This window comes from Cetorhinus maximus, chromosome 1 (genome assembly GCF_964194155.1).
Source record: "Cetorhinus maximus chromosome 1, sCetMax3.hap1.1, whole genome shotgun sequence".
Classification (NCBI taxonomy): Eukaryota; Metazoa; Chordata; class Chondrichthyes; order Lamniformes; family Cetorhinidae; genus Cetorhinus; species Cetorhinus maximus.
In genome coordinates, this window is record NC_135879.1 from 85,068,977 (window position 1) to 85,096,467 (window position 27,491).

The 27,491-nt window shown below is 46.4% G+C and overlaps 1 protein-coding gene across 1 annotated transcript in view; it reads right to left on the reverse strand.

Moving 5' to 3' along the window:
- Positions 1-27,491, reverse strand: part of prss12 (serine protease 12) — a 251,895-nt gene that overhangs the window by 170,526 nt on the left and 53,878 nt on the right. The window contains exons 3-4 of the mRNA XM_078546933.1: positions 15,096-15,268; positions 14,380-14,530 (exon numbers count right to left, since the gene is read on the reverse strand). Of these exons, the coding sequence (XP_078403059.1) occupies positions 14,380-14,530; positions 15,096-15,268 (324 nt within the window). The remainder of the gene's footprint in view (positions 1-14,379; positions 14,531-15,095; positions 15,269-27,491) is intronic.

A 27,491-nucleotide genomic window follows, 5' to 3' on the forward strand; every position in this document is an offset into this window, starting at 1 on the left:
CTGGTGTCTCCTGATGTTGTCAAAAGTATACTGGTAGTGAAGATAATGCATATTTTTTGCCACTTCCTTGCTTAAAACCTCACATTCTATTGTCTTCTAACCACTAATTATTTTGTTTGTTCTTTGCAATCTAAAGAAAACAATGTGGATATAGCAAACAGGTACACTATATGCTTAAATATAGGAACAATTCAATCCTGAAAGGCTTCCACTGACACAGCAGCCGAACACTTCATATTCTCCAGCCTCTAAGCAAGCATCTAGAAGGAAAACAATGTCAGGAGCTGAAATATAGAAAGCATACACTATCACAAAAGGGAAGCTTTGTGATAAAATACACTTATTATATATACACATAAACGTAGCTACCATTTCTTTCAACTTTACCTGAAGAGTTTTCTTGGCACAGGGCCATAAATAGTCACAGCAGATGAAATAAATAGCATCCATAGGTCAGTGCAGAGGCCAGTGCTCAACGAGCAGCAATTTCCTCCAATTAAATATTAGGAAGACCATTTGGTGGAATCTTGTGCCCTACCCCGTGGCATGTTTCATGTTTTGTGGCGGGGGACATTTAATCAGGCAGAGGGTGGCAGGTGGGGACCCCACAAGAACACAATAAATAGGAGGAGGAATAGACCATATGGCCCGTTAAGCCTGATCTGCCAGTCATTACGATCATGGCTGATCTAGGGCTTCAACTCCACTTTCCCACCCATTCCCCATATCCCTTGATTCCAGGAGGGACCGAAAGCCTGCCTATCCCAGCCTTAAATATGTTCAGCGACGGAGCATTCAAAACCCTCTGGGGTAGAGAATTCCAAAGATTCATAATCCTGTGAGTGAAGTAATTTCTCGTCATCTCAGTCCTAAATGATCGGCCCCTTAGCCTGAGGCTGTGCCCCTGTTTTAGGTTCCCTGATCAGCGGAAACAATCTCTCAGCATCTACCCTTTCAAGGCCCCACAGTATGTTTCAAAGTTTCTTGTTCTTCTACAATCCAGAGAACATACACTCAATTTAGTCAGCCTCTCATTACAGGGCAAACACCTCATCCCAGGGAGCAATTTAATTAACCTTTGCTGTACTGCAAGTATATCACGGGAGGAAAAAAACAGTAAAACTGGGAAATAAGAGTACTGGTCCGAACTGTTTTTTCCTGCTGGCATCCTTCTTTAAACATGGGGTGGAATTGTCCATGCCCACTGGCATCGGGTGTGATCAGTGGCGTGAGCGAACAAAATGGCGCGATCGGTTTTACGAGAAGCCAGTTCACGACCGTCCGCTCAGCCCGCCAACGACAGGCCGCGTTTCCCATCATCGGACGTCGAGGACCTCATTGTAATACATCAGTTGACTATTATCAGGCCAGCCTGCCGGAATCATCCCCCGCGCTGGATCATCCGTCCACGTCGGCGGGAAAGCACGCCAACGTGTTTCACAACAGTGCATAAAAGGCATGCATTTGGAGGCCTGCACTTTGATGGGAACTCGGAGGTGAGTACACAGTAATGCTGTGCAGCGCTTCCAGGGTTGCCTGTTGGACTTCAAGCTTCAGGGGCATCGGGGGGGAGGTCGGGGTTAAGGGCAACCCTGCCGTTGAGGCGACTGGTGGTGGGGTGGCAGTGGGGCGAGGGGGTTGGTTAAGGGCAGCCCTGCTGTTGAGGTGATTGGTGGGAGGGGCGGGGGGGTTAAGGGCAGTTCTGCCGCTGAGGTGACTTGTGGTGGGGGGGAGTGGGGGGGCGGGGGGAGGGAGGGGGTGGGGGGGGTGGTAGTGGTAAAGGGCAGCCATGCCATTGAGGGGACTGGTGGCAGGGGGTTGCAAGGGCAGCCCTGCCGTTGACCATAGCGCTCAAACATTTGGGGCGGGGGTTAAGGTGGATGAGGGCCACACATTAGGGAAACCCATATAAAGTGACCATTCCTCTGCAGCTGAGACAGTTCAGGTGCAGCCACATTCATCTGACTGGAGTCGGGCTCCTGTCCTACCTGCCCACTCAAGCAATGCAGAGGCATCAAAGTGCCACCAAGTCCTCCAGACCTTCCCCGCTTCCAGGCTTACAACCACCCTCTGGGCACAGAATGCAAATTCATGAGTATTTTAGTGGACTGTAGAACAGTTGGATGACGGCACATATTGTACAATCTCCTCGCTAAAGCTGGCCATGGAGAAGTCACCACTGGAGGCGCTCACAGCCCCTTGCAATGTCAGCATCCCAGTTTGGACCAGTCTCCCCTATGGTTCAAGCTAACAGGGCAGCCATGCAGTGCACTAATCTCTGGCCATCCAAGCAGTGGCCAGCACTCTCTGGGAAGCGTTAAGGGACCATCACATTTTACCAGGAGAGGTACATCCAAGGTAACCACATGTCTCTCTCTTACATCATGCAGGAGGAGTACATCAGGATCATGGAGCCTGGTGAACTAGCTGTACGCCTGATGGCTTACAGAGAGCAAAGACTACGGAGGAGGGAGAGTTTGAGCCTCCTGGTTGCACAGAGGCAGGAGCAGCAACCTCAGGAAGAAGGAGCGGCTGGGACTCCTGCACATGCTGCCTAAGAGGCACAGCGAGCCATCGCAGGCCGATGGCTAGTGACACCCAGGGTCTATAGACGCCACCTTTCATTTCTGTAAATGACTGAGAACCAGTGTCGCCAAAGACTGTGCATGTCTAGGGAACTGGTGGTCAAATCTGCCAGCTACTGCAGGATTTGGTGCCAAGGGGACATGCAGGACATCCATTGACAATGGCCGTGAAAGTGACCACAGCATTCAATTTCTACACCAGCGGCTCCTTTCAGGGCTCCACAGGTGACCTCTGTGGGCTATCACAGGCCTCCACCCACAAATGCATCCATGAGGTCACGGATGCCATCTTTGCGAGGGCACACAACTTTGTGCATTTCACTCGGGACCAGGACAGCCAGGATGCAAGAGCGATTGGATTTGTCCAGATCACAGGTTTCCCACTGGTTCAGGGTGTGATCGACTGCACTCTTGTGGCGCTCAGATCTCCATTCCAACACACGGTGAGCTACATCAACTGCAAGGGATTCCATTCGCTGAACGTGCAGCTGGTGTGGACAGCCAGAAATGCATACTGCAGGTGTGTGCACGGTTTCCAGGGAGTGTGCACGACGTCTACATCCTCAGTCGGTCACAGATCCCTGGAGTCTTTCAGGGTCCACAGAAGCTGCGGGGATTGCTCCTCAGGGACAGGGGCTACCCACAGAGGCCGTGGCTGATGACGCCCGTGTGGCAACCTCAGACTGCAGCAGAGCGATGCTACAATGAGGCTCATGCAGCAGCTCGCAACTTGGTGGAGCAGACCATCGGGATGCTGAAGATGAGGTTCCGGCACCTGGACCGGTCTGGTGGAGCCCTGCAATACAGTCCGCAGAGGGTGTCACACATCGTCGTCGTCTGCTGTGCCCTTTACAACCTGGCGCTGCAACGGGGAGGCGAGCTGGCTGAGGAGGAGATGGAGGAGCTGCACGTCTCCTCTGATGAGGAGGATACCGATAGGGTTGAGGGTGAGGAGGTCCTCAGAGGCGACGATGATGGGATGAGGCCCTCGCGCGGGCTAGGTGAGGCAGGCGTGCTCGGGAGGCCCTCATAGCTGCTGATTTGTGAAGGATGACGACGACATGCGGTGAGGTGACCCCATAGACCCTCATGTAGCATCTGTGAACATTTGACTGCAGTCTGGCTTATGGCAGCACAAACACACTCTGTGAGAATGCTCCTGTCATGGAGACGCAGTGAAGTGCCCTAATATCGAATCGATTGCAGGAGGATAATGAAGACATGCAATGAGGACACATGGCCTTGAAGATGACTGCAGCCCCCAGATCCAATGACACATCCCTCGAGAGCCTTTTGGACACAGTGGAGGCCGTGATGTCCTCTACCCCAGCTCTGCTGCTCTGACTGCAGGATGGGCAGCAACGTCACTAATCCAGCTTGGGAGGGGTGGCAGCGGTGGTCAGCACCAAACCCTTCAAAAGCGGACAGCCACCCAGTGCCGTAAGAGGATGAATGATCTCCGTTTCACCAGGGAAAACCACTCTTCTCATTACTCTCAACTCACACACTCACAAACCCATCACACATCCACAGGGCCCTCACTCACTGCCAGTGCAACGGACATCACCATTCATTCTCTCGCACACACCTTCATTGTCCTCATCCTGTCCATGGGACCACTCACCACCCACACGTACCAGGAATACTTATCATCTGGCCTGACAGGCATCCTGCTTACACTCTCTCCATCTCTATTCATGCAGGACAAGTTGGCACACAACAAGAGGATTGCTGGAAGCCAGAAATTTGCTGAGCCTGAGTCAGATGACGAGCCTCTGGACTTGGTCATATCACAGTCGTTGGAGCTACAAAGGCAAGCTCAGGAACATCAGGAAGGGATGTCCGCTGCACTCCTCAGATTGCAAGGTACGATGGAGAAGTCTGTCCACCTTCAGGCTGAGGTGATAGCTCCAGCATTGCAACACACTGAGGTCAACACTGGTAGGATGGTGGACATGAGAGGAGTGCGGGTCAGCCTGATCTCACTCCAGCTACCCCTTCTCCTCAAGCAGAGTCAGCTAGCGGCCTTTCAGCACCCACAGGGAGGAGGATCAGCAGGTATACCCCCCCGCTCCCCCCAACCAGTGCATCCATCCAGGTGACTCAGGGAATGTGCTGCTGATCCAAATCCCCTCTTCCTGTAGCCTCAGCAGCACCAGCTCCACAGGCCAAGGAGGATGCCACTGACACACAGCAGGACCCCAAAAGCAGGCTGAGGCCCACCAGGTTTCAACCCTCCAGAAGACACCCACCAAGGTCATTACAGACAGGCCGTAGCAGTCAGCAGGCTGCCTCCACCTCTGTTGTGGATGTCCGGGGAGCACAAAGACATAGCGGCAGGGTTAGGAAAGTTAAGAAGATGTAACTCTTTTGAGTCAACCAAATAAACTAAATTAACCAAATCAGGGACAAAGTAAAAAGCAGTCCCTTAAAGGGAAACTGCAAAAACAAAGACAAAATTTAAAGAAAACTTGCAAATATTAAACCAAGATCTGGTTACCAAGGTCAATAAAACACCCCAGTCCCCACGGTGCCCACCGGGCACGGAAGGCCTCGACGGTGCCGACAGACACCACGTGCTCCCTCTCCAGGGACACCCAGCTGCGAACGTAGCCGCGGAAGAGGGGCAGACAGTCGGGTCAGATGACCCCCTTGATCGCCCGCTGCCTGGACCTGTTAATGGTCAACTTGGCCAGGCCCAGGAGTAGGTTCACAAGGAGGTCCTCCTCCCTCCCGGCCCCCTTCCGCACCGGGTGCCCATATATCAGAAGCGTGGGAATGAAGTGTAAACAAAACAGTAATAAAAGGTTTTTTAAATAACTGAAAAGGGAGTGCAGCCTACAACACCCTATATATACATGGTCCACAGACGCTATACAAGGCCGCAAAAGGCGCAGGTCTCTTGGGAGACTGTGAACCGACACAACCTATGGTTGTACGGGACTGCTGCGTGCAACACCCTTCACCCCAGGTCCCTGATGGAAAGTGGGACGACACCCCCATAGAGGGCCCCCCACCGGGAACCTCCGCCACCGGATGGCAACAAGCATGTCCGGGCGGTGGGTGAGGGCATGGAAGTGAAGGGTGTGCAACAACAGCCCATACAGGGAACTCCTCTGCGCCGTGCTAAAGGACACAGAGGGCATTTCCGCGAGGCAACTCTGGTTGCGGGGCACCGGCTCCCGAGGGAGGGTTTAGGATTTAAGAAGATGTAACTCTTTTGAGTCAAAACAATAAACTAAATAAGCAAAAAGAACAAGGGAGAAAACAAGCACAGCCCCTAAGTCAGGTCAGCTGTAAAATCAAGGAAAAACTTTAAAGGAACCTTACAAACATCAAACTAAGATGTGATTAAAAAAAATATATCCCTTATCCATTGAAACTCTTTCGAGTTACCAACAGTCACAGATTGCAACTTCTTTTGAGTACAATCACAGTTCTTGGTTTTCCAGGAGTGGGACATGAACCCACAACCCTCTGATTCAAAGGCGAGGGTGCTATGAACTGAGCCACAGCTGACACCTCAAGAAGATGTAACTCTTTCGAGTTATCAACAGATCGAATGTAACTCTTTCGAGTACATTCACAGTTCTTGGTATCCGGGAGTGGGACATGAACCCACAACCTTCTGATTCAAAGGCGAGGGTGCTATGAACTGAGCCACAGCTGACACCTCGCTAAGAAGATGTAACTCTTTCGAGTTATCAACAGATCTCATGTAACTCTTTCAAGTACATTCACAGTTCTTGGTTTCTTGGAGTGGGACATGAACCCACAACCTTCTGATTCAAAGGCGAGGGTGCTATGAACTGAGCCACAGCTGACACCTTGCTAAGAAGTTGTAACTCCTTCGAGTACATTCACAGTTCTTGGTTTCCGGGAGTGGGACATGAACCCACAACCTTCTGATTCAAAGGCGAGGGTGCTATGAGCTGAGCCACAGCTGACACCTCGCTAAGAAGATGTAGTTGCACAGCCTGGGCACGGGTGTTAATCACTTGTGCATAATGTTCACTATTGTAAATAAACTCCCAAGAATATCTCCCTGCCTATGGCTCCTTGTTCTGATGAACAGTGTTCGTGTCACTCAGATGTGAAACCTGATAAAGGCAGGTGTCTCAGTCCAGGGCTTCTTCCCTGTGCTTTGTACAAACTTCAGGCAAAAGTGATGGTCCCTGCGTGCTCTCAGCACCTTTAAAGTGGGGCTGGACCCCCATCTCATCAGTATCTGTGACCAGTGATGCTGTGCTCCTGAAGAGCTCAGGTGCTGAAGGCAGACAAAGGATCAGATGCTTTTAAAGTTTCATGGCTGCGTCTCCATGATATGACCCCGATCACAGAGCTCAAGCGATCTGCCCTCGGCCAGACAGGAGTCAGACATTCTCAGAGGCTATGTGAAGATCTATGGGGTGTCCTCACTGCATGTCAACGTCATCCTCTAGCAATTGAGCAACCATTAGGGACTCCACTGCGTTTCCATGACAGGAGCATTCCACAGAGGGTGCATGCGCTGCCGTAAGCCAGACTGGAATCAAACGTTCATAGATGCAATGTGAGGATCTATGGTGTCTCCTCTGCATGTTGTCATCATTCTCCACAAATCTAGCAACCATGATGGCCTCCCGAGCCGGCCTGCCTTGTTTGGCCAGTGCGAGGGCCTCATCACCATCATCATCACCTTCGAGGATCTCATCACCATCGATGTCCTCATCATCAAAGAAGACCACCAGCTCCTGCAGCCCTCCTTAGCCAGCTTGTCTCCCCATTGCAGTACCAGGTTGTAAAGGGCGTAGCAGGTGACAACGATACTTACACCCTCTGTGGAATATATTGTGGGGCTCCACCAGACCGGTCCAGGCACCTTCAGCATCCCGATGGTTTGCTCCACCAAGTTGCGAGCTGTTGCATGAGCCTCATTATACCTTCACTCTGCTGCAGTCTGAGGCCGCCACACGGATATCATCACTCACGTCCTCTGTGGGTAGCCCTTGTCCCCGAGGAGCCATCCTTGCAGCCTCTGTGGACCCTGGAAGACATCAGGGATCTGTAACCGACTGAGAATGTAGGAGTTGTTTACACTCCCTGGAAACTGTGCGCAGACTTGCAGGATGTGTTTGTGGTGGTCGCACACCAGCTGTACATTCAACGAATGGAACCCTTTGCAGTTAACATAGTTGACTATGTGTTGTGACAGAGATCTGAGCGCCACATGAGTGTAGTTGATGGCACCCTGCACCTCTGGGAAACCTGAGATCTGGGCAAATTCAATCACTCTTGCATCCTGGCTCTTCTGGTCCCGGGAAAGCTGTGTGCCCTCGCGAAGATGGCATCTGTGACCTCATGGGTGCATTTGTGGGTGGAGGCTTGTGATATCTCACAGTGGTCACCTGTGGAGCCCTGAAAGAAGTCACTGACATAAAAATTGAGTGCCGCGGTCACTTTCACGGCCACTGGCAGTGGATGCCCTCCATGTCCCCATGGCGCCAAATCCTGACACGTGGATTAGCTTGGGTGTACTAAGAAACTCTCTTGGAAAAGCCTGAAGACCCCTTAATGCATCCCAGAGAGTCCTGGCCACCATTTGGATGGCCAGAGATTAGCGAGCTGTATGGCTGCCTGAAACCCAAATCACCTTCGCCGCACTCCACCTGACCGATTGGCAGCAGCTTTGCCCATTGGACTGCATGTTGTGCTCTCAGCTCAGCTCAGGCGCAGGCATCCTCCAAACCCACACTGCAAGGCTGCACTGTTAGCTTGAACCATGGAGGAGACTGGTTCAAACCAGAATGATGACATTGCAAGGGGCTGTGAACGCCTCCACCAGTGACTGCTCCATGCCCAGTCGTCCAACTGTTCTGCAGTCCACTAAAACACTCATTAGTTTGCAGTCTGTGCCCGAGGGGTGAAAAGTCCTGGAACACTTGGTGGCACCTGCATTCCTCTGTGTTGCTTGTGTGGGCAGATAAGCGAGAGGCCCAACTCGACGCATATCAATGTGGCTGCACCTGAACTGTCTCAGCTGTAGGGGAATTTTCACTTTATACAAGGTATAAGGTACAAGGTAATGTATGGCTGCTTCCCTCTCCCCCACCCCGCACGTTCTTGTGCACTAACTTCAGCCACAGGGCAGCCCTTGCTGCCCCGCCTCCAACGCACTTCAACCTTGAAGTCCAGCAGGCGACCCGAGCGAGCCCTGTGCAACGTTACTGTGTACTCACCTCCGTCTTCCCCTCAAAATGCAGCCCACTAAGTGCACACCTTTTATATGCAATCACACCGATGTGGGTGAACAATCCAGTAGGGCGGAGGGAACGATTCCGGCAGACTGGCCTTACAATGATATGCAGATGTATTACAATGAGGTTCCCAATGTTCGATGGTGGGAAACGCAGCCTACCATCGATGGGCTGAGTGGACGATCGCAAACTAGTTTCACAACGTTGTGAAACCAATTTTTGGCTTCTCGCCATATTGTCCACTCATGCCGCCGAACACGCGTGACGCCAGCGGGCACGGACGACTTCGCCCATATTGGCATGGATGGATAATTCTTTAGCAAACAGGAAGCAGAGAGTCGGGATAAATGGAAAATTTTTGGGCTGGCAAACTATAGTTTTTGGAGTGGCAAAGGGCTCAGTGCTGGCCCTCAACTACTTATAATTTACATTATTGACTTGGATGACGGGACTGAGTGTACAGTATCTAAATTTGCTGATGACACAAAGGTAGGTAGGATAGAAAGTTGTGAAGAGGACACAAAAGGCGAGATTTTCCACCCCTGCATGCCGCTGGGATCATGCAGACCGGTCAAAAGTCAACGGACTTTTGGCTGAGCCACTGAATCTCCTGCAGCAGGCCCCGCTGCGACCAGGTTGGAAAACTGCAGCCAAAGGGCCTGCAAGGGGATACAAATAGGTTTAGTGAGTGGGAGAAAAAATGGTTGATGGAGCATATTGGCAGGAAGAATAGAAAAGCAGAATGTTACTTAAATGGAGACTGCAGAACGCGGTGGTACAGAGGGATCTGGGTGCCCTAGTACATGAATCACAAAAAGTTAGCATGCAGGTGCAGCATGTGATTGGGAAGGCATGTTGGCCTTTATTGCAAGGGGGATGGAGTATGCAAGTAGGAAAGTCTTGCTGCAGGTGTACAAGGCCTTAGTGAGACCGCATCTGGAGCATTGTGTGCAGTGTTGGTCTCCTTACTTGCATTGGAAGCAGTTCAGAGAAGGTTCACTGAGCTGATTCCTGAGATGAAGGGGTTAACTTATGAAGAAAGGTTGAACAGGTTAGGCCTATACTCACTGGAGTTTAGAAGAATGAGAGGTGATCTTATTGACATCACAAGATTCTGAGAGGACTTAACAGGGTGGATGTTGGCATGATGGTTCCCCTTGTGGGAGAGTCTAGATTTAAGGGGTACAGTACAATAAACGGTCTCCCATTTAAGATGGAGGTGAGGAGGATCCTTTCTCTCAGAGGATCATTAGCCTTTGGAATTCTCTTCCCCAGGGAGTAATAGAGGCTGGATCATTGAATATATTTAAGGCTGAGTTAAACAGTCTTTTGATAAGTAAGGGAGTCAAGGGTTATGGGGGACAGGCAGGAAAGTGGAGTTAAGGCCACAGTCAGATTATGCATGATCTTATTGAATGGTGGAGCAAGTTCGATGGGCCGAATCAGGAGCAGGAGTCGGCCATTTGGCTCATCGAACCTGCCCCACTATTAAATAAGATCATGGCTGACCTGATTGTGGCCTCAATTTCACATTATGCCTACCCATGATAATCTTAGATTCTTGACTAACAAGGGAGTCAATCTACCTCTGCTTTAAAGTATTCAATGATCCTGTGTTCCAAAGTTCCAAAGACTCATGACCCTCGAGAGAAAAAGTTCTTCTTATCTCCGTCTTAAATGGGAAACCCCTTATTTTTAAACTGTGTCCCCTAATTCCAGTCTCTCCCACAAAGGGAAACATCCTTTCAGCATCAACCCTGTCAAGTCCCCTCAGGATCTTATATGTCTCAATAATAACTCCAATGGTTACAGGCCCAGCCTGTTCAACTCTTCCTCATAAGATAAACTCCACCCCAGGTATTAGTTGAGTGAACCTTCTCTGAACTGCTTCTAATGCATTTATATCCTTTTCTAAATAAAGAGACCCAAACTATACACAGTCCTCCAGATGCAGTCTCACCAACACCCCATACAACTGTAGCAAAACATCCTTATTTTTATATTCTATTCGCTTTGCAATAAATGACAACATTCCATTTGTCTTCCTAATCACTTGCTGTACCTGCATACTAACTCTTTGTGATTCATGTATCAGGACACTCAGATCCCTCTGCACCTCAGAGTTCTTCAATCTCTCTCCATTTAAATAATATACTGCTTCTCTCTTCCTTCTGCCAAAGTGAAGAAGTTCACATTTTCCTGCATTATATTTCATCTGCCAAACTTTTGCCCACTCGCTTAACCTTTCTATGTTCCTTTACAGGCTCCTTATGTGCTCCTCGCAACTTACTTTCCTACCTAACTTTGTGTCATCAGCAAATTTAGCAACCATACATGGGGTCCCTTCATTCAAATCATTGATATAAATTTTAAATAGTTGAGGCCCCAGCGCAGATCCTTGGGGTACTTCACTCGTCACATCTTGCCAACACAAAAATGACCCATTTATGCCTATTCTCTGTTTCCTGTTAGCTAACCAATCCTCTCTCTATGCCAATATGTTACCTCCTGCACTATGAGCTTTTATTTTGTGCAGTATTCCTTGATGTGGCACATTGTCAAATGCCTTCTCGAAATCTACTTAAAGCAGATCCACAGGTTCCCCTCTATCTACGTTGCTTTTTACTTCCTCAAAGAACTCCAATAAATTAGTGAAACATGATTTCCCTTTCACAAAACCATGTTAACTCTGCCTGATTGCACTGAGATTTTCTAAGGGTAGAATTATCCCCCTGCGTCGGGGGAGTTGTGCGAGGGGAGGGGCGGGCGCGGGATGTCGCAGACCCAATCGGCATCCCCAATCGGGTCCGCGCCGCCATTTTACGTGGGGTGCGCCAATTAAGGCATGTCCAATGTCACCCCACATTATTTTACGCCTCGGCGAGTGGGCCCTGCCCTCGCTCACTGAGCCGAAAATTCTCCCCTAAGTGCCCTGCTATAACTTCCTTAATAGTAGATTCTCGCATTTTCCCAATTCCTCCTCCTATATTCCTGCTCCTATTTCTTATAATCTTATGATCTTGCCAGCCAATGCCCAAGACACTGGTTACCTCCATGATATTCCGCCTATTGTCTTTGGTCCCTGCCATAAACTTTGCTCCTTTGCCACCGATTCCATCTCTCTCCCTGACAACTGCCTGAGGCTGAACCAGACTGTTCAGAATCTTGGTGTCATATTTGACCCTAAAATGAGCTTCTGAAACATAACCTGCCCATTTCCATCTTGGTAACATCGGCCAACTTCGCTGCTGCCTTACCTATTCTGCTGCTGAAACCCTCATCCACGTCTTAGTTAATTCCAGACTTGACTATTCCAAGGCACTGTGGTTGGCCTCTCACATTCTATCCTTTGTTAACTTGAGGTCATTCTAAACACTGCCTCCCGTGTTCAAACTCGCACCAAGTCCTGTTCACCCATCACCCCAGTGCTCAGTGACCTACACTGGCTCCCAGTTAAGCAGCACCTTGATTTTAAAATGTCATCCTTGTTATCAATTTCTACTGCCCCTCCCTATCTCTGTAATATTCTCCAGCCCCAGAACCCTCTGAGATATCTGTGCTCCTCTAATTCTGGCACCTGGAGCATCCCAATTTTAATCACTCCATCATTGTGGCTGTGCCTTCAGCTACCTAGGCCCTATGCTCTAGAATTCCCTCCCTACACATTTCTGCCTCTCTATCTCACTTTCCCCCTTTAAGACACTCCTAACAACCTTCTTCTTTGACTAAGTTTTTGGTTATCTGCCCTCACATCTCCTTATATGGCTGAGTGTCATATTTTGTTTTATAATGCTCCTGTGAATCACATTAGGGTCTTTTTGTATGTTAAAAGGTGCTATATAGATACAAATTGTTATTGCAGTGTTGGGGAAAGTGCATTTAATTACTACATGCTGCAAATGTGAAGATTGCCATTGCATTATGAATATGATGCAGGTAAAGGTCCAGTCTGTGAGAGTATGCAAACTTCACACTTTCATCTTGGCTTCACTCTAAGTCGGTGTTCTTCTCTTCTGCTTGCTCCTCTTTTAGGCCTCACTGGATAGAAAATTTGAGCAGAAGGTGCAATAATAACCTTGAAGTCCTTGGTGGGCTGAATTGTTGGATGCCCTTAGATCCGACTCAGCATCAAAACTAAGGTTCAGGATATCTATCTTGTGTTCAGTGATAACAATGCGGGCAGCATAAACTTACTGTAACTATGATCTTCGGTTCTTCATGACTATCTCAAAAATTTCATAAGCCAGGGCCACCAAGAACAGCCTCAGTCTCCCATGAACTAACCTTGTACTTTTATAATTCTGCCACCATGAATGGCCATAAAATCGAAGCATTATAATTGCTGCCTGGGAAGCAGGTATGATCCTACTTTGATGATCATAGATCACCAATAGATTCATTGAGTGAAAGCCCTTACAGCTCCAAGCCAAGAAATTGTGTGCAATAAGGTCACGTGGGCACCATAAATTATTGCTCGGGTTTTATGGAATCCTGCAATGTGAAATAAAATGTAGTGGCATCACGTTTTGCTGGAAAGTTGTCTATGGGGAAACATGGTCAGAACACTCTTCGTGTAGGTCTACCTCCTGGCAGCACATAGTGCTGATAGAAGGGGCAGGAAATTGAGTATTAGCTGTTGTCCTCTTCCCCACACAAGTTACAGTACCATCTTCTCTGGGTGCTCATTGTGTTGAGAATACCCAGTCACTGATCCTGAGGGAAAATATACTGGAGGGCCAGAAAGGCCTCTCCTAACTCGTGTGCATGTTCATCTACTGTAGACACAGGCCTAGCTCTGCACATTTCCACTTCCCTCAGCTCCAGGAAAGGCTGGAAATCCAAGGGCAATGTGAGAGGGACAGAGACCTGGTAAAACATAGCTCAACTTCTTTTACCTAACCTTTACAACCAGGAAAATTGATATTTTCTAGGAGCAAGTGTCAGGAAAATCTATCCTTCAAGTCATTGAAATTTTCAACTCATGCTGTTTTCTGATGTGCTTCAAAGTGAATCTTAAAGGGCTAATTTTAACATTTAGTGGTGACTAGAAAGCTGTAGAAGCAGATGGGCTACACATTATACACCTCACAAAACAGGAAGGAAAATCAAGAGATGTATTATCGGCGGCAGATCTGCTATCAGCTGAGAGTTAAAATTGGCCCTTTAGTGGTTTCACTATCCAAATTGGAAGTGATTTACTCAATGGCTTTCATGGGCAAATTAATTTTTACTTTGGAATTGTTAATAAAATAAAAACATGCTGTATAGTAAGAAAGGATGCATAAGAAAACATTACACAGAAAATTGGGCAATACACATGGCAATAACAATATACCATATTCCAATTGTATGAATGGTCATTGAACTAATTTTATCCTGTGTACAAAGCATACTTACATATGTTTAACTACCATTTCCTATCAGTGTGCATGTCCTGGTACTTCCAAGCTGTTACTAAATGTAAAGACTAGTTTTGATGCAGATATTCACTGACTTTGTACAGAATTCTCCTTGCATTTTTTGTTATAATCAAATAGCAGTAGCAGAATCATACTGACCTTATGCCCAGCTGCCTGCAGACAACTCCAGCGTCAGCTTCATCCCAGTGGTCATCACACACAGTTCCCCATTGCCCAGAACGATAGACTTCCACGCGGCCTTCATATTCAGAACTACCTCCAACCAGTCGAATTGGAACAAATACAGATGCTAAAATTAAACAAATAAAGCGATGTTTGTTTATGCACATGTACACAAATTGACAAATGAGCTACTTTGACAATGCATGGATTATAAGTGGTAAACAACTGAAGCATTTTGAATCATTGTTTCCGCTATTAAGTGCATAATGAAGCTGGATGAAAGCTTACTTATCCAAAGATTTTCCTAGATTTTGTTATTTAATTTATTTGATGATACTAATTAATTCATTTTACTTTTGAAAGCAAACAGTGAGCACCCAAAGCAGCCAGCACTGATGTTTAATGTTAAGAAAGTCCAACTGAGCCTGAATTCTAAAGTGCTTGGTCTAACTAAGCACCTACCGTTCAGCGGGAAAATGCTTGGTGCTATCACTGGGTACACATGGAAAAGTGTTTCCAATTTCCAACGCTGTCATCACTCACTATAATCAGCGCATGGACAGAACATTACTTAGAGAGTAATTTAGGTCTGGCTGTTCTTTTGATCATTGGAACGTTACAACACAATGGGGCATTTTTCCCAGAATTTATTGTGACAAATCATTGGAAGAGCTGACAACTTATTTCATTACCTTTGGGAGGATTGCAAGTAACTGCTGCTGCCCGTTTATAGAGGCAGTTCTCACGCTGTCTGGTTTCTTTGGCGCACTCAAATAAATTGTGTTCATCACTACGGCACTGGACGTTACTCCAATGAACAGGAACCAATCCAGAAATAGGTATCTGCTCAGCTTTGCCACTTTCACTGAATAAAATGAAAAGTTACAGAGTTACAAACACATGAACAACTTTTCTAACAGCGGCATGTAAATAGATGGACGCATGCCTCTTGACTTGTCTTAGCTGGAATGCCTTAAGTTTACGTATGAATTTTAACCTGTTCTGTTCCCTCATCTTGGAATAACATTCCCACAGGGGTTTCGAAATTCCTTAACTCTTTCGGCATGAGCATGCCAGAATATAGACTCAGACTAGATATGCCAGGAATTCCCGAGGAGCTTGTATGGGGTGGAGTCACACAGGTCCTTCTAAAAGGCAGCCTGATGTACCAGCCTGTAGAACAACAGCAATAAGACCCCACCACAAGGCTCCAGGCCTGGGACGTGGCCATGTCCTCAGAAGAAAGAAGAACTTGCCATGTAAATATTTTCCCCTTACAAAGATGGCTACTATGGAGGCGCTATAGTGGCCCTCCATCCACCCCCGCATCCCACTCCACCCTGACAACCACCATGTTCTGGTACATTTCAAACAGAGTGTCACACCCCTGGAGCAGGTGGAACCTGAACTGGCATGGGCATCTTTCATGGGTACTTAAATTGGGTAACATCCCCTGGCTCTCAAAACATTGGTGAGGTCAGCAACAGAGGTCATCAGCTGACAGATCCCAGCATTCACATTAGTATCAAAGGCCAGCAGGTTTTAGACCCTAATTAAAATGCTTAAGGCTGTTCCAGGCACTTATTTTTTGAGTTACAGGATTTGTTTTATAAGGAAAGCCTGGAAAGCTTAGTATGTTAATTACATTTCTCAATCCAATGAATTAACATTGTATTTGGATTAAACGTGGTTTAGTATACTGACAAAACACAAATGGGTATTAATCTATCTAGTTAAAAAATATGAAGAAGCAAGTATAGCTGCCACTAGACTAAAGCTCCCTTAATGCACATTTGGCCCTGGGGAAATCATAACAATATGTTAAACTGCTTAGAAGATGCATAATTAATAGTATAACAAATGAAATTATTTAAAGATTTGATTCTTCATAATATTACATATGGACTTTTCTTTCTGAATTTCAAGCTTGAGGCTGGGATGTCCGGTGGACAGCACAATGAAAAATGAGGGGATACAAATTCTGGCCTGCGAACTGTGCTGAGACAGAACTTCCACTTATTCTTCTGTTCCCTCAAAGTCCCCATCCAAAATAGAATGATTCCGCTCTGCAGAACACCTTCGGTCTGTCCGCAAGCATGACCCAGACCTTCCTGTCGCTTGCCATTTCAACACACCGCCCTGCTCTCATGCCCACATGTCCATCCTTGGCCTGCTGCAATGTTCCAGTGAAGCTCAACGCAAACTGGAGGAACAGCACCTCATCTTCCGACTAGGCACTTTACAGCCTTCCTGACTTAACATTGAGTTCAACAACTTCAGATCATGAACTCTCTCCTCCATCCTCACCCCCTTTTTGATCCCCTTTGTTTCTAATAATTATTATATATTTTTTATATATATATATATTTCTTTTCCCACCTATTTCTATTATTTTTAAAATTTATTTCCATCCATTGTTTTATCTCCACCTTTTAACCTATTTTGATCCCTTCCCCCCACCCTACCCCCACTAGGGCCATCTGTCCCTTGCTTGTCCTGCTTTACCCTTAATGTCACCATTAACATATCCTTTAGCTAATATCACTATCATCTACACCCCTTTGTCCTATTGTTTATGACATCTTTGGCAATCTCTCCTTTGCCTCCACCTATCACTGGCCCTCTATCCTGCTCCACCTGTCCCACCCCCCTTAAACAGCTTATATTTCACCACATTTCTTATTCCTCTTTAGTTCTGAAGAAGAGCCACGTGCACTCGAAATGTTAACCCTGTCTTTCTTTCCACAGATGCTGTCAGGCCTGCTGAGTTTTTCCAGCAATTTTTGTTTTTGTTTCAGATGTCCAGCATCCGCAGTATTTTGCTTTTATTATAGAATGATAAGGGGTTGCTTGAATTAAAGGAACAGGCACCCACTTTATTTATGGTACTACTGGGGCATGTGCTGCAAAGAGGCACCAACATTTGGGAGCGGCATTTTGCTTCTCTATTGGAAGTAGTGAGGTAGCTGCAGGTGTGGGGAGGATGAGGGGGGATGCGGTGTTATGGGGGAGAGACAGGTTCAGGGCAGCTCACCTGGCCAGAGTGGCCAATGATCAAAAGTAAGAAAGAGATGGTGAATTTTTTATTATTAGGAAATTTATTATGTTATATTTTTAACACCATCTGATAGGTTACTGTTCTTCTGTGAAGTATTTATCAAATCGTTCACCCCCATCGACTTCTCTATATTGTCTTTCCTATTTTTTCTTCTCTTCCTTTCAGCCTCGAAAGGACTTAATTGTCATTCGAGCTTTCAGTTCTGTCATTTCTCATTACAGCTGTTGCCTCACCTGCTGCATGTTTTCAGCAATTCTGTTGTGACTAAATACGTGTCGGGAAGCCACATCTGTGGTGCAGGTTGTGTATTTTACTCGTGACAGTGTATTTGTGTTTGCATCAAGGCCATGATTCAATTATCACAGGTGTGACTGAGTTATAATAATCTTTTTGATGTGTCAGAGAATGACTAAAATGCTTCACCCTCCAGCCTGATATTTAATACAGTCCACTCAAACCTTTGGTCCAGAATTCTAAGTTGCTTCAAAATGCTGCAGGAGGTAAAATGATTACTAAATTTAAAAAAAAAAGAAATGTAGGCTGGACATGCATTAGGCAAATAGGAAGAATGTTAGAACGATTAACATAAGTAATTTAGATTTATTGTTTACCAGTATGTGGCATCACCAGCAGGGGTAATTGATAGATGTTCCTGTCCTTCCCTACGTCCACCCCAACACTGCACAGTAACGTTAGAAATTCTGGTCCTTGGTTTTCCCATGGTCCAAGGGCACCCCTGTGCATGTCCACTCCCTGGGAGTGGTGAGAGCCAGCAGAATGGGAAGGAAAGTTTGGAGCAGCTTCAGGCCTCTCAGGTTGGTTGGGATGTTTTGCCAACTGGTGGAGATTGACACCCAGAAGCTCCCAACTTCCACATCCTGGGAAGAGGGTAGCTAATAAATGACAAAAACTCATTGATCGTTAAGTGCTTGGCCTGCTCCAAGGATTCCTACGAGCCCTAAGATCTGGGGGCTGGGCCCAAACCATAGTAGCACAATGTTTCGATACCACTCTGACATCCCTGGCAAGTTGTCATTTAACCCATTCCCACTTTATTAGCATATTACAGCTGCCCCATTGAGCCTGTGACTATTGTAGGTATAAGTCATTCTGCGATGGCCATCAGGAAAGTCATGTGTCACGGACAGAAAGTATCAGCTCCATTATTGCCCACAATCAGTATCTATTGTAATAAAAGGTTTTTTATTCTCACAGACATGCCCTAATTAACACAAGATCACACACTCGGGCTCACACACGCACATATACACACACCCACACACACACACACACACACATACAGGATATGGATAAAGGGGAGGCGATCGTGTAGTGGTTTTGTCACTGGACTAGTAACCCAGAGACCCAGGGTAATGCTCTGGGGACCTGGGTTCAAATCCCACCATGGCAGGTGGTGGAATTTGAATTCAATAAAAATCAGAAAATAAAAGTCTAATGATGACCATGAAACCATTGTCAATTGTTGTAAAAACCCATCTGGTTCACTAATGCCCTTTAGGGTTGGAAATCTGCCATCCTTACCTGGTCTGGCCTACATGTGACTCCAGACCCACAGCAATGTGGTTGATTCTTAAATGCCCTCTGAAATGGCTTAGCAAGCCACTCAGTTGTATCAAACCGCTAAAAAGTCTCAAAATAGGAATGAAACCAGACGGACCACCCAGCATTGACCTAGGCATTGGAAACAACAACAGCAAACTCAGCCCTGTTGACCCTTTAAAGTCCTCCTTACTAACATCTGGAGGCTAGTGCCAAAATTGGGAGAGCTGTCTCACAGACTAGTCAAGCAACAGCCTGACATAGTCCTCCTCATGGAATTATACCTTACAAATAATGTCCCAGACACCATCATCACCATCCCTAGGTATGTCAAAGAACAAAGAAAAGTACAGCACAGGAACAGCCCTCCAAGCCTGCGCCGATCATATTGCCTGTCAACTAAAACATTTTGCATTTCCGGGGTCCGTATTCCTCTATTCCCATCCTATTCATATATTTGTCAAGCTGCATCTTAAACACCACTATCGTACCTGCTTCCACCACCTCCTCTTGCAGCGAATTCCAGACACTCACTACCCTCTGCGTAAAAAACTTGCCCCACACATCTCCTCTAAAGTTTTCTCCTCTCACCTTAAATCTATGTCCCCTAGTAATTGACTCTTCCACCCTGGGAAAAAGCTTCTGACTATCTACTTTGTCCATGCCACTCATAATTTTGTAAACTTCTATCAAGTCGCCCCTCAATGTCCGTCGCTCTAGTGAAAACAATCCGAGTTTCTCCAACCTCTCCTCATAGCTAATAACCTCCAGACCAGGCAGCATCCTGGTAAACCTCCACTGCATCTTCTCCAATGCCTCCATATCCTTCTGGTAATGTGAAGACCAGAATTGCATGCAATATTCCAAATGTGGCCTAACCAAGGTTCTATACAGCTGCAGCATGACTTCCCAGCTTTTATACTCAATACCCCTGTCAATGAAGGCAAGCATGCCATATGCCTTCCTGACTACCTTATCCATCTGCGTTGCCACTTTTAGTGACCGGTGGACCTGTACACCCAGATCCCTCAGCCCGTCGATGCACTTAAGGGTTCTGCCATTTACTGTATAATTCCTACCTGTATTAGACCTTCCAAAATGCATTACCTCGCATTTGTCCAGATTAAACTCCATCTGCCATTTCCCCGCCCAAGTCTCCAACCGATCTATATCCCGTTGTATCCTTTGACAATCCTCTTCACTATCTGCAATTCCTCCAACCTTAGTGTCGTCTGCAAACTAACTAATCAGCCCAGTTACATTTTCCTCCAAATCATTTACGTATACTACAAACAGCAAGGGTCCCAGCACTGATCACTGAGGAACACCACTAGTCACAGCTGTCCATTCAGAAAAGCACCCTTCCACTGCTACCCTCTGGCTTCTATGACCAAGCCAATTCTGTATCCATCTTACCAGCTCACCTCTGATCCTGTACGACTTTACCTTCTGTACCAGTCTGCCATGAGGGACCTTGTCAAAGGCCTTACTGAAATCCATGTATATAACATCCACTGTCCTTCCATCGTCGATCATCTTTGTCACTTCCTCAAAAAACTCAATCAAGTTAGTGAGTCACAACCTCCCCTTCACAAAACCATGCTGCCTCTCACTAATATGCCTATTTGCTTCCAAATGGTAGTAAATCCTGTCACGAAGAATCTTCTCCAATAATTTCCCTACCACTGACGTAAGGTTCACTGGCCTGTAATTTCCTGGATTATCCCTGCTACCCTTCTTAAACGATGGAACAACAATGGCCATTCTCCAGTCCTCTGGGACCTCACCCTTAGCCAGTGAGGATACAAAGATTTTTGTCAAGGCCCCAGCAATGTCCTCCCTTGCCTCCCTCAGTACTCTGGGGTAGATCCCATCTGGCCCTGGGGACTTATCCACCTTAATATTCTTGCCACCGGCAAGACAGACCCAGCAGAGGTGGCAGCACAGTGGTATACAGTTGGGACGGAGTTGCCCTGGGAGTCCTCAACATCGACTCCAGACCCCATGAAGTCTCATGGCATCAGGTCAAACATGGGCATGGAAATCTCCTGATTACCACGTACCGCAATCCCTCAGGTGATGAATCAGTGCTCCTCCATGTTGAACACCACTTGGAGGAAGCACTGAGGGTGACAAAGGCACAGGATTTACTCTGGGTGGGGGACTTCAATTCTCTCGGTAGCACCACCACTGGCCAAGATGGCTGAGTCCTAAATGACATAGCTGCTAGACAGGGTCTGTGGCAGGTGGTGAGGGAACCAGCAAGAGGGAAAAACATACTTGACCTCATCCTCACCTACCTGCCTGCCGCAGGTGCATCTGTCCATCACAGTATCGATAGGAGTGACCACCACGTAGTCGTTATGGAGGTAAAGTCCCAGCCTCACATTGAGGATACCCTCCATCGTGTTATGTGGCATCACCACCATGCTAAATGGGATAGATTTCGTGCAGATCTAGCAACTCAAGTTTGGGCAAACATGAGGCACTGTGGGCCATCAGCAACAGCAGAATTGTACACGAACACAATCTGTAATCTCATGGCCCGGCATATCCCCCACTACCATTACCATCAAACCAGGGGATCTGCCCTGGTTCAATGAAGGGTGCAGGAGGGCATGCCAGGAGCAGCACCAGGCATACCTAAAAATGAGGTATCAACCTGCTGAAGCTACAACACAGGACTACTTGCGTGCCAAGCAGCATAAGCAGCAAGTGATAGAGTGAGCTAAGTGATCCCACAACCAACGGATCAGATCTAAGCTCTGCAGTCCTGCCACAGCCAATCGTGAATGGTGGTGGACAATTAAACAACTCACTGGAGGAGGAGGCTCCACAATTATGACCATCCTCAATGATGGAGGAGCCCGGTGCATCAGTGCAAAAGATAAGGCTGAAGCATTTGCTACAATCTTCAGCTAGAAGTGCCGGGTGGATAATCTATCTCTGCCTCCTCCGGAGATCCCCACCATCACAGATGCCAATCTTCAGCCAATTCGATTCTCTCCAAGCGATATCAAGAAATGGCTGAAGGCATTGGATACTGCAAAGGCTATGGGCCCTGACAATATACCGGCAATAGTACTGAAGACTTGTGCTCCAGAACTTTCCACGCCCTAGCCAAGCTGTTCCAGTTCAGCTACAATACTGGCATCTAACCGACTATGTGGAAAATTGCCCAGGTATGTCCTATACACAAAAAGCAGGACAAATTCAACAATTATTGCCCCATCAGTCTACACTCCATCATCAGTAAAGTAATGAAAGGGGTCATCAACAATGCTATCAAGCAGCACTTGCTTAGCAATAACCTGCTCACTGACATCTAGTTTGTGTTCCGCCTGGGCCACTCAGCTCCTGACTTCATTACAGCCTTAGTTCAAACATGGACAAAAGAGCTGATCTCCCAAGGTGAGGTGAGAGCGACTGCCCATGACGTCAAGGCTGTATTTAACCGAGTGCGACATCACGGAGCCCTCTCAAAACTGGAGTCAATGGTAATCAGGGGGAAAACTCTCCACAGGCTGGAGTCATATCTAGCACAAAGGAAGATGGTTATGGTGGTTTGAGGTCAGTCATCTGAGCTCCAGGGCATCACTGCAGGGGTTCCTCAGGGTAGTGTCCTAGGCCCAACCATCTTCAGCTGCTTCATCAACAACCTTCCTTCCATCATAAGGGCAGAAGTGGGGATGTTTGCTGATTATTGCACAATGTTCAGCACCATTCACAACTCCTCAGATACTAAAGCAGTCCATGTCCAAATGCAGCAAGACCTGGACAATATCCAGGCTTGGGCTGACAAGTGGCAAGTAACATTCGTGCCACACAGGTGTCAGGCAATGACCATCTCCAGCAAGAGAGAATCTAACAATCACCCCTTAAATTTCAATGGCATTACCATCACTGTAACCCCCACTATCAGCATCCTGGGCGTTACCATTGACCAGAAACTGAACTGGATTCACTATATAAATACTGTGGCTACAAGAGCATGTCAGAGGCTGGGAATCCTGTGACAAGTAACTCACCTCCTGACTCCCCAAAGCCTGTCCACCATCTAGAAGACACAAATCAGGAGTGTGATGGAATACTCCCCACTTTCCTGGATGAGTGCAGCTCCAACAACACTCAAAAAGCTTGACACCATCCAGGACAAAGCAGCCCGCTTGGTTGGCACCGCATCCACAAACATTTACTCCCTCCACCACCGACGCACAGTAGCAGCAGTGTGTACCATCTACAAGATGCGCTGCAGGAATTCACCAAGACTCCTTAGACAGCACCTTCCAAACCCATGACCACTACCATCTAGAAGGACAAGGGCAACAGATAGATGGGAACACCACCACCTGGAAGTTCCCCTCCAAGGCACTCACCATCCTGACTTGGAAATATATTGCCGTTCCTTCACTGTCACTGGGTCAATATCCTGGAACTCACGGCAATTTTTGGAATTCACACATTTCATTGCTTAGGGATTGGCCAACTTCGAAAGACCATAGAGTTTCCAGACTGCCTGTTTCCATGTTTCATGCTGGACAAAAGGGAAGATCGAAACTCAATGACCACTATCAACTTCCCAATGTACTATGATGGCCTCCCTCATTCAAACTAGACTGGGTGGGCCTCAGAAATGTGTGTATACCTACACCACATGGACTGCAGCGGTTCAAGAAGGCAGCTCACCACCACCTTCTCAAAGGCCACTAGGGATGGGTAATAAATGCTGGCCCAGCCATTGAAGCCCACATCCCCTGAATGAATAATTTTAAAAAGTAAATGAGAATTTCCATTCTCAAATGTGACAGACTTGTGGAATTAATTCAATGATTTAAGGTTGGAGGGGGGGGTCTTGTAAAGCAAATGGTTCACAGCAGGTTGTGAGGTTTCTTGTAGTTCAATATCTAGGAGTTTGGTTCTCAGGTGAACTTTGAAACTGGAACAGGTTAAGTACTTTGGCTGCTTGATGACTTACAGCTAGTTTCAGAATCTGGTTCTCAAGACTGGCTGAAAACTGATGGTTCTGCTGGATCCTGGGGTAATAAGGATGTAGTCCCTGACCTAGTTTCGCTAACTTGACCATTGGGTTAACATTTCTGAGGCCCACCCACTTAGTTTGAATGGGGGGCGGCCATCATGGTACAATGGGAAGTTGATAATGGCCATTGAGTTTCAATTTTCCCTTTTGTCCAGCATGAAGCATGGAAACAGGCAGTCTGGAAACTCCATAGTCTTTAGAAGTTGGCCAATCCTTAAACAATGAAATGTGTGAATTCCACAAATTGCTGTGAGGTACCTTCACCTATGTCAATATTTAATTAGGTATTCGCCGAAGACTTGATACTATCTGTAATCCAAATGTGAACAATCACATGACCTGCAGCACCATCTTAATAGCTTGTTTGTGTCCAATTTTTAAAAGTATTGTGAAAGTTCATAACATGACATGCCTGTACTGGGCATGACATATGGAAATTCCGGGACAACCTAAAAGCATGTATCCCAGGATTAGAGGGAAATAAACCATGTATCACAATATCCACAAGTTAAAATAAATTGTTGCAGCTGGATTGAACAGATACTGAATATATAGCCATTTCCAGAATTAATTTTTATTACAAGCATGTAGCTTGTTATATTTCAGCTATTCTTTTTTAAAGAATACAAGAGAACTGGCATGAAATGCTGAAATAATTAAGCGATTTTGTTATTAGATAATTTTATTTCTAACTCAGAATATGAAACATCCTTCTATCCTGTCAGATACATAGGGATCCTTAATTAATCCCATTAGAGCAGAGGATTCAACACTGATGAAGTGCAAATAAGCACAAGAAAATCCAAAGGCCGACGCCTGCAAATCAGCGATTTCTGTCCTCAATTAAATAGAACCAGGAACAGGAGAAAAATCGGGATTTTAGACTCTTCTGCAACCAAATGTTTGTGTCTTAGAGGAGAAGCTTGGATAACTTTTTGAGTTCAGTGGTCTCAGTCCTCACCCCCATATACAGAAAGAGCATTTTACTTTGATAGGATTTAACTCACATCATTCCTTTCTGATAATTGTATATTTAACTAAAGGAAACATCACCACTTGCAAGTTCCCCTTCAAGCCACACACAACCCTGAGTTGAAACTATATCACTGCTCTTTCACCAGACCTGGAACTCCCTTCCTAATAGCACTTGTGGCGTATCTACACCAAGTAGACTGCCGCGGTTCAAAAAGCCGGCTCACTGCCTCCTTCTCAGGGGCAATTAGGAATGGGCAACAAATGCTGGCCTAGCCAGCAATGCATACAACCCATGAAAAAGTAAATAAAATGTGTTTAATTATATGCGGGTGTTGGGCATTAACTGGGGATTCACTTGAGTTCCTGTAAATAGACAGCTCAAACATAGATTGCGTTGTTTAATGGACTCCCAAGATACCTGCATTTTTTGCAGTCTTGTGGAGTCTGTGGACCACACATGTGTAAGTTGTCATAGGCTGCACTCCCTTTTTAGTTACCTTAAAAATTTATTTCTTAATTTTTGGTTGCACTTCAGTCCCACGCTCCTAATATTTGGGCACCAGTGTGGAGGAAGGCAGGGAGGGTGGAGGACCTCCTCGTGAACCTACTCCTGGGCCTGGCCAAGTTGGCCATCAACAGGTCCAGGCAGCAGGCAACCAAGGGGGTTGTCCGACCCGACTGTCTGCCCCTCCTCCGTGTCTGGGTGTCCCTGGGGCGGAAGCCATCTGTGACTGGTGGGCACCGTGGGGGACGGGGATGCATTGTTGATCCCCACAATCACACTTTGGTTTAACCTTTGTAAGCGAATCTTGGATCTTTGATCTCACCAAGGAAACATGCTTGTTTCTCTTTTTGGTGAGACTCCTCTATTTCACAAATGGTCTTGTGTGCAAAAATTATCCATGATCCTCTGTGTATCTAGAAGGTTTAGTTCTGCACATCTTTCCAAAGGGTGCCACAATGAAAGCATCCCGCAGTGCTTGCAGGAGCCTGTGAGGCTTTTTGTTGCCACGGCACTGGCGTGGTTTACTGGCATCTTGAGCTTTTGTTCCATGAGGTTTTTTTTTGCCACGGATTGTCTTTGACATTCTTCTGTTTAATAAGCTGTACTGTCATTGGGTACTTTCTCAGTCATGATTTGCCTTTCCTCTTTCGTATGGCTCTATTTTACTGGCAGACTTCTGATTGTCTGACTAACCGTAGCGCCTCCTCCACAGTTAAGTCTTCTTTGGATGGCAGTAGGTCAGAAAGGGTGTCATAAGTTACCCTGGCTATGATGCAGTCTCGTATCAGCTCAGATTTATCACCATATTCGCAACTTTCAGCCAGTTGATACAAGTCATTGATAAAGGTATGGATGGGTTTGCCAAGTTTCTGGGTCCTTTTGTTAAACTTGGCTCTTTCCAATATTTTGTTACTCCATAGGTTAAAATAATTATCAAGGCTTTTAAAATCTCTTCAAATTTATCTGATGTTTTGTTAATGCCTTGACTTACTATCACATCATCAGCAATTGCTCCAATAGAGTACTATAATGTATTGACATGCTCAGCCTCTGACTTATTGTTTGACCTGGGTTCAATTCTGAGTCTTAAAAATCTCTTCCTCCATACTGCCAAATTGTGTGTGATCTGGTCCTGCCATGTGCCCAAATTGGTCTGGAAAGGTCATTTTGGAATCCATAGCTGTTTAAAGCTCTTAGGAGGTTTGCCTGGATTTCTTAAACTTCTGGTGCAGTAATGGAGTTTTCCTGCGCTGATCAGGCTTTTACTGATACCCGCTGTGGTCACTGACCCTCTCTGCTACTCATTCCTATTCTTCGCTGTATTTTGAAATTAATTGCTGGAAGTAATTATTACGCCCAGTTCACTGTCTTCCTCCCATTGGGGAATTGTTCTGCGCAGCATTTTTTTTTCAATTGTTGCCACACAGTTGCTATGTGTAATGGCACCGACCTCGGACATGGGCTGCGGAGGGGTATCGAAATCCACGCTCGCCAAAATGGAATTTCTCCAGGTGCTGCCTGCTTACTGCACTATTAATGATTTTAAGCCTTTTTCAAGGTTTGCTCACCCTTCCTCAATCATCGCCAGATTCTTTGACTTTGCTGCTGGATCAGGATTTTTCATGGACAATCACATGCTATGACGTAGCCCTTTGCAAGCTGAACAGTCAATTTTTATCTGCCACTCAGCCTCCACATCTTCTATGGAGATATTTTTTGGAGAATTTCAACTGTCTTACCGAAGTCTTTAGTTTTGGTGCCCTTTTTTCAGGTCAGACTTGCAGACTTTTTTAAAGTTGATTTTTGGAGATTTTGGGGTCCTTCACTGCTGCACCATGTTGTATGTGGGTTATGACAGGCTAAGGAATGGTTGTGGAGACAAAGATATGTCTGAACAATAACTGGATTATTGCATGAACATAACTTTTCACAGATATACAAGACACAGGCAC